At 57.9% G+C, this 10,151-nt stretch overlaps 1 protein-coding gene across 2 annotated transcripts; it reads left to right on the forward strand.

Annotated features, from left to right (window-relative positions):
- The first annotated feature begins 6,293 nt into the window (after positions 1 to 6,293).
- On the forward strand, positions 6,294 to 10,151 carry RCC1 (regulator of chromosome condensation 1). Of its 2 annotated transcripts, none has more exons than XM_080632399.1 (10): positions 6,294 to 6,318; positions 6,679 to 6,762; positions 6,865 to 7,052; positions 7,297 to 7,476; positions 7,563 to 7,659; positions 7,930 to 8,052; positions 8,271 to 8,426; positions 8,788 to 8,907; positions 9,320 to 9,472; positions 9,695 to 10,151. In XM_080632399.1, the coding sequence occupies exons 2-10, from the start codon at positions 6,690 to 6,692 to the stop codon at positions 9,868 to 9,870; spliced, it is 1,266 nt and encodes a 421-aa protein (XP_080488525.1). In that variant the 5' UTR covers positions 6,294 to 6,318; positions 6,679 to 6,689; the 3' UTR covers positions 9,871 to 10,151. The 2 variants fall into 2 exon arrangements, with proteins under 2 accessions (XP_080488525.1, XP_080488524.1); XM_080632398.1 differs by lacking the exon at positions 6,294 to 6,318 and adding an exon at positions 6,498 to 6,568.

Raw genomic sequence — 10,151 nt, forward strand, 5'->3', positions numbered from 1 at the left:
CAGCCTTCATGCCGTGCAGTCCTTCATCTGCTGAAGGCAAGATCCAAGAGGCTGTGCCCCTCAAACACGTGCTTGAACAGGGGAGCATCTTCACCCTGACTGTGCTGGGCACTGCCACGTGGCGACACAGCCTTAGTGACCTCAGCTCCCCTACACCTTTGCTACGTGCTCCTATAACCTAGTGTATGTGTTTTCTGTTGTGCAAGTGTCTGCTCAGGCTGGGTTATTCTGCTTCCTCCAGGTAATCCGCAGCTGACTGCAGTAACTGCAGTTTCCTCACATTCTCAGGGAGCCAGTTTCATCACTAGGATCTACATTGCTGAAATCCTCCTCTCAGCCCCCCACCTTGTGCTGCCACAGTGCCAACAACTCCAGGCTTTCCTAAGCCACTACTGTTTTTCACACAACATCTCCATTCTCTCCTAAAGCAAGTGTTAGCACCAACCTGGGGAATTAGCTCCATCTGTGCTGGCACTGCAGCAACTACCAATTTCCACAGGCATTCCAGTAAAGACAAAGTCCCCAGAGCTTCATTAGTGAAATGCTTCCAGCTGTGATTGAGGTAGCTCTATCCATGCACATCTCCATGCCAGAGCATTTTAGTGGAACTACCCACTGGTGGGTGCTGCAGGAAGTGAGCAGCACAGATGAATTGTTCATTATGTCAATAGTGAACCATTGCCCCAGTTTTATTCCACAGGTGACACGCTTCCACTGGTACATAACTTTGAGCCATAAAAAGTAAACACCTTGGGGTTACTAAGAGTCCCATGACACACCTAAAACTAGTCAGATGTTTCCATCTGAGCCAAACATTAACTGGGGTAACAGTCTGCCTGGGTTTTCCTTATGTCGGAAATGTGTTGAGGTTGTGTTTTGTTACAATTCTGCACAGAAGTAGTAAGTATACAGTAACATTTGCAATATCCTTTATTCTGTCTGGCAGAGGACTCCATTTTCTCAATCAAATAAAGCTCAGGAAATCCCCAGCAGTGATCTACCAAGGGGATAGTTGACTCTCTCCTGAGTAATTAAAGAAGAGGTACAAAGCACGCACCCCAGCAGTCCAGTACAACTATGGACTGTAACTGCTTAAAGCTCCTTACAAGTTTGTTGTTAAACAAAGCAGAGTCAGGACATGAAGATACTTTCTATATAAGCTGTAGGGATGTATATGTAGACAGGTGAGTGCCCAACAGGATCTGAGCCGGATCATCTCCAGAATGACATTTTGCTCCTCTGCACTGCTGCAGCCAGTCCCACGCTCGGGAGTGTCTCTGAGCACGTATCTGCTGTGCATGACCACAGCACGCACCTTTGTGTATGTGTGTGCACACAGAACACAACAGACTCAGCACCAAGAGTAAAGACACATGGACGGACACAGAGCTGACTGAGGAGCAGCTACCAAAGCGCTGAACCTTATGGCCCAGGGGAGTTTAAAGGGCTTGTGCTGAAGCAGCTGATGGCCAAACCTTGTGTCAATAAAACACATCTAGGCATGCCTGCCGAGTCACGCCCTGTCCCTTCTCTGTCTCACAGCTCCCTGTTGAAACCCACACCAGCGCTGAGTCACAAAGCCTGCAGGAACCTTCAGCCCGTGTAAAACCAACACGCCTGGTTCAAACCTGATCAGCAGGGAAACGTTTCCTCCCTCCCTCTCCCTCACCACGCAGGGGCGAACAGAGGCGCTTCTCCCGCACGACAGCTCCCAGGGCACGGCCCCACCGGGACAGGGGCAAGCACAGCAGCGCCGCTGCGCTCAGGGAGCGGAGCTCCACAGGACGCGCGGAGCCGCCGCCGCCTCGTTAACCACGGCGGGGATGTTGCTCGGTTCCCATGGCGGCGACTTGCGGCGTTGCCCTGTCGTCGGGCACGGAGGGAACACATGCACAATCGATATGATTGATAAAAGTGATCCGTTTATTGTGCTCAAATAATGGGTATATATAGTGTCAAACTGCCACGTACACACAGCCTCCCGTAGTGATTGGTTGATATACACAGTATTGGGTACATTCCAGGTGCATTTTCGGTGATTTCCCCTGCTCATACACACATCCTCCTCTCAAGGTCTCTGCTCCTAGTTCACAGACAATTTTTAGCTACAAGGTAGGCCAGCTGCTCTTCTATCTCTATTGGTTAACTTCCAGGGTTTTTCCACTGCTGGCAACTGTACACAACTGGTGTTTTTTCTCACTTTCACAGAATCTGTGCTTAATTAAGCTCAGACATGGGAACATGACCTTTGCTTGCTAACCATGCCTCCACATTGCCCCGATCATTTCGGCCTCACCGATACCTGCGAAAAAGCAACCCCCTGCCTCGTAGCAATGGCGGCGACGTTGCCTCGCTAATTATGGCGGCCAAGCTGCCTCGGCAGCTGCTGTCGGCACCATTGCCTCGATAACAATGGCGGCGACGTGCCCCGCTGATTACGTCCGCAGCGTTGCCTCGCTAACAGTGGCGGCGATATTGCCACGGTAACAACGGCGGAACGCAGGCGACGTTGCTTCGTTAGCAATGGCAGCGACATGCCCCGGGAATACTGGCGTCGACGTTGCCACGGTAACTACATTGGCGACGCTGTCTCTTTAACAACAGCGGTGACGTTGCCTCGATAACAATGGCGGCGACGTTGCCATTGTAATTAGAACGGGGATGTTCCCTCAGTAGCAATAGCGGTGACATGCCTCGGTAACAATGGCGGCGGCATCGCCTCGTTAGCAGTGCCGGTGACGTTGCCTCGGTAACAATGGCGGCGGCATCGCCTCGTTAGCAGTGCCGGTGACGTTGCCTCGGTAACAATGGCGGCGGCATCGCCTCGTTAGCAGTGCCGGTGACGTTGCCTCGGTAACAATGGCGGCGGCATCGCCTCGTTAGCAGTGCCGGTGACGTTGCCTCGGTAACAGTGGCGCCGTCGTTGCGACGGAAAAAACGTCACGACATTGCCACGGGAGCAACGGCGCCGACCTTGCTCCGCTAGCCATGGCGGCGGCCGCGTGACGTCACGCGCAGCATGGCAATGCGCCCTCCCTGTCCCTCCGGAGGCTCCCTGTGCGCACTGCCTGCTGGCTGCTGCCCCCTCGCGGGCGTCCTGGGGCACGGCGCACGGAGCGCGGGCGTGCGGCCCCTGCTCCCAGAGCCGAGGAGCCAGGGCAGGGCCTGCCGCTGGGCATCACCTGCACAGGTTTCATTGCCGTGTTGGTGGCACCGCTGCGGAGGTCTCCATGTGCAGGTGATGCCCAACACCAGCTTCCTGCCCTGGCTCCTCGGCTCTGGGAGCAATCTGCGCTGTGTGCTCCAGGACACTTGAGAGCGCTCAACACAAGTGCAGTGTAGAAATGGGGCTTTAGGAGCTGTCGTGGTTTAAGCTGGGGTGAGCTGCCTTGTCGATGGCTCTGTTCTGGAGGTGTTCAGTTGTAAGGGCTAACCCTGTACTATCCACAGCTATCCTGTACTGGCACCTCGGGCTTAGGAGCAGGGCCTGGGCGTTTGCACTCTGTGAGCTGTGCTCCAGGACACCTGCCTGTGGCTTACGGGGAAGAAGTACAGAGAGAGTTTTAGGGACAAAACACAGATCAATTGCCAGCTTGGTGGGGCTGTTCATGGGATCCCTGTGTGTAGGTGATGAGCACACCAGGCATGCTTCTCCCTTCACCAAACTACCAACACCTGACAACTGACTCCTGGTTCCACCTTTTTGTCACTGCTCTACTCTGGTTCTAAGAACGGTAAATAAATACTCCAATACAGAACAGTAGAAAATCACCTCAAAACTCTGTTTTCAGTGAAAAAATACATTCAGCACCTGATAATAAATATAAGGGAACGTACTAATAAACCATATTAAGAAACCTAAAGAGCTCCTATAAATATAATACCTTAGAAAAGAAAAACTTGGAGAAATACTTATTAATACATACATTGGTAAAGTTTGACATGTCCCGAAGCTATTCAGTCAGCCGATTCCATTGCGGCAAATAACAAAGCACAAAACATCACACGAGTCAAAAAATTACAAAGCACACACCAGATAAGTGACCTGGCTGAGCCCCATAGACCTGAATGAGCTCACAGGGAAACACTGTGCCTTACATACCTCGGTCAACATCCACAACCCCTCCCTCCATGCCCTGAGGCAGGGGTGCTGGAACCACCAGCTGGGATAAAAGGGGCAGGATGAGCGAGGTATTCTTGTTGGTCTGATGCCTGTAATGCAGAAAGGGTCAAAGAGAGAAAATGATTCTTCAATACAGCAAGACCAGCAGCATTTTCCCCAGAGCTACAGCCATATTCCAGGTAGCTCAAAAGCAGGCACTATAGAGACAGCAGAAGGATGGCAAAGCAAGGGTGGATTGCCACGTTGGTGGCACTGTTCTGGAGCTCACTCTGTGTAGGTAGCGCTAAGCACCAGCTTTATGTCCTGGGGTTTTGGCTGAGGGAGCAGAGGGTGGACATTAAACTCTGTGAGGTGTGCTCCACGACACCCGACAGCGGGCACGAGAGAGGAAAGGCAGCACAGAGATGGAGGTTTAGTTTTAGGTGGGTAAAGGAGGAGTGACAGCAATGCTGGCGGCGTCACTGCGAAGCTCACTGCGTGTAGAAGATGCCCAGCACCAGCTTTCTGTCCTGGCTCTTCGGCCGTGGGAGCAGGGGTCGGACGTTCGCACTCTGTGAGCCGTGCTCCAGGACGCCCGGGAGCGGGCACCAGAGAGGCAGTGCGCAGATGGGGTTTCAGGCTTAGGTGGGAAAGGGAGGAGCGCCAGCAATGGTGGTGGCACCTCTGCGGAGCTCACAGGTTGCAGAATATACCCGGCAACACCTCTCCCTCCTGGCTCTTCGGCTGTGGGAGCCGGGGCCGGACGTTCGCGCTCTGCACGCCGTGCGACGGGACGGCCGGGAGCGGGCACCGGGAAGTTAATCTGTGCATTAAAGCCTTCACCTTTCCCCGCTGGTGCCCCCATCCCTCGCTGCTTGTCCCCATCACTCGCTGCTTGTCCCCATCCCTCGCTGCCTGTCCCCATCCCTCACTGCTTGTCCCCATCCCTCGCTGCCTGTCCCCATCCCTCGCTGCCTGTCCCCATCCCTCGCTGCCTGTCCCCATCCCTCGCTGCTTGTCCCCATCCCTCGCTGCCTGTCCCCATCCCTCGCTGCTTGTCCCCATCCCTCGCTGCCTGTCCCCATCCCTCACTGCTTGTCCCCATCCCTCACTGCATGTCCCCATCCCTCACTGCATGTCCCCATCCCTCGCTGCTTGTCCCCATCCCTCGCTGCCTGTCCCCATCCCTCGCTGCCTGTCCCCATCCCGCACTGCCTGTCCCCATCCCTCACTGCATGTCCCCATCCCTCACTGCATGTCCCCATCCCTCGCTGCTTGTCCCCATCCCTCGCTGCCTGTCCCCATCCCTCACTGCCTGTCCCCATCCCGCACTGCCTGTCCCCATCCCGCACTGCCTGTCCCCATCCCTCACTGCCTGTCCCCATCCCTCACTGCTTGTCCCCATCCCTCACTGCTTGTCCCCATCCCTCACTGCATGTCCCCATCCCTCACTGCCTGTCCCCATCCCGCACTGCATGTTCCCATCCCGCACTGCCTGTCCCCATCCCTCACTGCCTGTCCCCATCCCTCACTGCTTGTCCCCATCCCTCACTGCATGTCCCCATCCCTCACTGCCTGTCCCCATCCCGCACTGCCTGTCCCCATCCCTCACTGCCTGTCCCCATCCCTCACTGCCTGTCCCCATCCCGCACTGCCTGTCCCCATCCCTCACTGCCTGTCCCCATCCCTCACTGCTTGTCCCCATCCCTCACTGCATGTTCCCATCCCTCACTGCATGTCCCCATCCCTCACTGCATGTCCCCATCCCGCACTGCCTGTCCCCATCCCGCACTGCCTGTCCCCATCCCGCACTGCATGTCCCCATCCCGCACTGCATGTCCCCATCCCTCACTGCCTGTCCCCATCCCTCACTGCCTGTCCCCATCCCGCACTGCATGTTCCCATCCCGCACTGCATGTTCCCATCCCGCACTGCCTGTCCCCATCCCGCACTGCCTGTCCCCATCCCGCACTGCCTGTCCCCATCCCTCACTGCCTGTCCCCATCCCTCACTGCTTGTCCCCATCCCTCACTGCTTGTCCCCATCCCTCACTGCCTGTCCCCGCCCCGTCCCGCTCCGTCCCTTCCCGCGCCGCCTCGGCGCGGCCGCTCCCGGTGCCGAGTCCTCCTGCCGGCAGAGCGCGCTGTGCCCCGCTCCGGGCCGTTCCGCCCATGCGCAGTGCGGGCTCGGTTGGCCCCGGTGGCGGCGGAGCGGAGGTGAGACTGCGGCGGGGCCCGGGGCTGGAGCAAGGGGGGGAAGCGGCGGAGAGGAGGCGGCGGTGGGAGCGGGGGGGTCCCGCCGAGGCCTGGGGCTGCTCTCGGTGCTGCGGGCAGGGCGGGCGAGACGGGAGGCCCAGCGCAGGCCTGCGCGGCCGCACGTGTGGTGGCGCGGGCGATTCAAACGGCTGCGGCGGCCCCGCTGGCCGGGGAACGGCTCCGTTCTCCCTTATCCCAATGGGGAGCAGAGGTCGGTGCTGAGAACCCTGCCCCGGGCCCCAGGGTGGGGTGGATGACGGGGGTGCCCCCACACACGTGGCCGCCCCGTGGTGCCCCCCAGCAGCGCGTCTCTGTGTTCAGATCCCAGCACTATGCCGGGGAAGCGCAGCAGCAAGAAGGGCCTGGCGTCAGAAGAGGAGTCTCCTGGGAGGAAGAGGATTAAAGGTGAGGAAAAGCCCTGAGCGTTCTCCCTGCCCGCGCCCAGCTGTGATTTGGGGTTGTTTTCCCCCCCTCCATGTGCTATTTGTAGCGTTTCTGTCCCTTCAGTGTGCCACCCGTCCCACCGCACGCAGCCCGGGCTGGTGCTGACGCTGGGGCAGGGCGATGTTGGCCAGCTGGGCCTGGGAGAGGATGTGATGGAGAGGAAGAGACCAGCCCTGGTGTCCCTGCCGGAGATGATCGTGCAGGCGGAAGCTGGAGGGATGCACACGGTGTGCCTCAGCCAGACAGGGAAGGTGAGAGCAGCGTGGGCTTGGGGGCTGAGCCGCGCTTCCCTGCGAGCTCTGGGATGTGTTCTGGAGCAGGGAACATCCTGCTCTGCCCGGATGCGTTGCTCACTCCAGCTCTCAGGATGAACGTGGTTTCCACGCTGTGGACCACAGTGTTTTAGGGACTCCAAAGGATAACTCAGCCTGGTGGGTCTCTATCCCCTCCTGCCCCTCTGCGAGCTGTTCTGACCCGCTCGCTCTCTATCTGCAGATCTACACCTTTGGCTGCAATGATGAGGGTGCCCTTGGGCGCGACACCTCGGCAGAAGGGTCTGAGACCACGCCGGGGCTGGTGGAGCTGCAGGAAAAGGTGGTGCAGGTGTCCGCAGGGGACAGTCACACGGCTGCGCTGACAGAGGACGGCAGGGTTTTTGTGTGGGGCTCTTTCCGGGTACGTTGATTCCTCGCACGCTGGAAGCTCTGCCGATGGTCGCTGCTTCCGTGGCTCAGGTCCCTGCAATCTGTGTCTCCACCCAGGATAACAATGGGGTGATCGGCTTGCTGGAGCCCATGAAGACCAGCTCCATCCCTGTGCTGCTGCAGCTCAATGCACCCGTCATTAAAATTGTCTCAGGTGAGCAAGGTCCTGGGGTGCGCGTGGGTCAGGCTGGTGCACGACGCCTTTCCAACCCTTAGGAGAAGGTGAAGATCCAGAAGTTCCATGTCCTTTTCCTCCCTCTTGGCTGTTTGTCTTCTCTGGCTCTTGAGAGAGAACGGACATTGTGTCTCCTCCACCCCTGAGGGTATTGTTAATATTTGACCCAATCTGATGCAGACTGCCTTACAAGAGTGCCCTGACTTGTGACCCTCCAGGATCAAAGCGCTCACCCTCATCTCTTCCCAGGGAATGACCACCTAGTGATGCTGACAGTGAATGGTGACCTCTTCACGTGTGGCTGTGGTGAGCAGGGCCAGCTGGGGAGAGTGCCAGAGCTCTTTGCCAACCGAGGAGGAAGGAGAGGTCTACGTGAGTTACTTTGGTGCTTGATGGCACCCAGTGCTGCATCCTTTGATCCCAGCTCTGTGCTTTGCAGAAGAGCAAAGAGCCCCAGTCCCTTCCCCTTAAGGGAAAACCTTCTCACTCAAGGGCTCGTTTGTAAATTGGGTTGAGTGAGCTGGATCTGAGTGAGAGGAAAAGGGTGTAAATCCTTAATCCTCCTGTGACACTGTGTCTTCTGCCCTCAGAGCGGTTGCTTGTTCCCCAGCGCGTCCCTGTCAGAGGCAAAGGCAACAGAGGCAAATTGCGTTTCCAGGATGCCTTTTGTGGGGCTTACTTCACTTTTGCCATCACGCAGGAGGGACACATCTATGGATTTGGCCTCTCTAACTACCATCAGCTTGGTGAGCTTTGCTTCCATCCCTCCAGATCTGCCTGCTTTGATCTGGATGTGGTCTTCCCAGTCCTCACTGCCCTGGATGAGGGGGGGACGCACACTGCTGAGTGCCCTGAGTCCTGAACACCAAGCACCCACTGGACACATCAGAGCTGGGAAATTGGGGGGGGGGGGGTGGTCGCCCTACAGAGCTTTGGGTTTAGGTCCCAGTCCCTGCAGCCAGTGGGGTTGAGCATTGGTTGATGTGGGGCTGCGTTAGTTTCTGGTGGGGTGAAACCCCAGGGTGGATGGCTCAGTGCTGGTGCCTGGCCTGGGCTGACCGTGCCTGTGGATCTGATGTGCCTGGGTTCATGTGTCCCACCCTGCAGGCACCCAGGGCACCGAGCCCTGCTTCTCCCCGCAGAACCTGACGTGCTTCAAGAACTCCACCAAGTCCTGGGTCGGGTTCTCAGGAGGGCAGCACCACACAGTGTGCGTCGACTCAGAGGGTGAGTGCTGGCGGGATGGGCAGGCTGGGGTCATGCAAAGCAGGATGGGGGGAACCCATCGAGGTGGCCCTCGTTCCAGCTGAGGGGGTGTTGGGGTGACAGTGATGTGCTGGAGCCCTCCCATGTCCTGTGTTCAAGGCAGCAGCAGTGAAGTGAATGTGCAGCAAAGAGCAGGTGAAAGAAACCTGGAGTCTCTTGTGAGCTCTGCTCTCCCAGGCTCAATAGTGTGTCCAGGCATGCGTTCACCCCCTTGATTCTGGGGGGCTCAAGGGTCTCTGTGTCACCCTGCACCTCCTGGTTGAGATCTAGGCTGTGGTTGGGAGCAGTGATGCTCCTCCGTGACTCACACTGAGGGGCTGTGTCCTGCTGTGTGCTGCTTTCTCACCTCTCCTCTGTGTGTGTTGTGCTCCAGGTAAAGCCTACAGCCTGGGCAGGGCAGAGTATGGCCGCCTGGGCCTCGGGGCTGGTGCAGAGGAGAAGAGCACACCCACAGTCATCCCCGAGCTGCCCAGCATCTCCTCTGTGGCCTGTGGAGCTTCGGTTGGCTACGCTGTCAGCAGTGATGGTGAGTGCTTGGGAACGCTGCGCTTCCCCACCCTCATCCACCCTTCCTGGCCCCCCTTGCCTTGGCTGTGTGTGTGATCAAACACCTCCGAGCTGCAAGTGCTGCTTCTCTTCTTCCTGCTGTACCTCTGGCACCCATCACTGAGCTCAGGGTCTGGAGTCCCTTGGGTTTGGCTGCGTGATCCTTTCCTAAAAGTCCAAACTTGCATCACCTCCGTTGCAGGCCGAGCGTTTGCCTGGGGCATGGGCACCAACTACCAGCTGGGCACAGGGGAGGAGGAGGACGTCTGGAGCCCTGTGGAGATGGTGGGCAAGCAGCTGGAGAACCGCACAGTCCTGGCCGTGTCCAGTGGTGGGCAGCACACTGTGCTGCTGGTCAAGGACAAGGAGCAGAGTTGATGAAGCGACAGCTCAGCTGAGCCCAGTGGGATGACAGGACCTGCACGCACCCCCCCCACCATCCACCCAGGACGGGTGATTGGTTTCCAGCTCTGGTGTCCCATCACTGGCAGTGGGGAGGGCAGGAGGCTCCCGGAGCTGGGAGCAGGCTCCATGGCTGGAGCAGGGCTCTTCAGGGATGCTCGTGGTTTCTCCCTGCGTGTGTCTGTCTTCCCACGGTGCCCAGTGCTCTGTCAGCTCCCCCGGGTTGGCTTGGTCCTAAATCAATCTCAGTGCTGTGG

Source organism: Psittacula echo, assembly GCF_963264785.1.
Source record: "Psittacula echo genome assembly, chromosome: 21".
In the NCBI taxonomy this organism is placed as follows: Eukaryota; Metazoa; Chordata; class Aves; order Psittaciformes; family Psittacidae; genus Psittacula; species Psittacula echo.

Bases quoted from the DNA above. Each gene is read 5' to 3' on its own strand.
- RCC1 (XM_080632398.1), top strand. The intron at 7,477-7,562 runs GTACGTTGATTC...GTCTCCACCCAG, and splicing joins TTGTGTGGGGCTCTTTCCGG to GATAACAATGGGGTGATCGG. The intron at 7,660-7,929 runs GTGAGCAAGGTC...ATCTCTTCCCAG, and splicing joins CGTCATTAAAATTGTCTCAG to GGAATGACCACCTAGTGATG.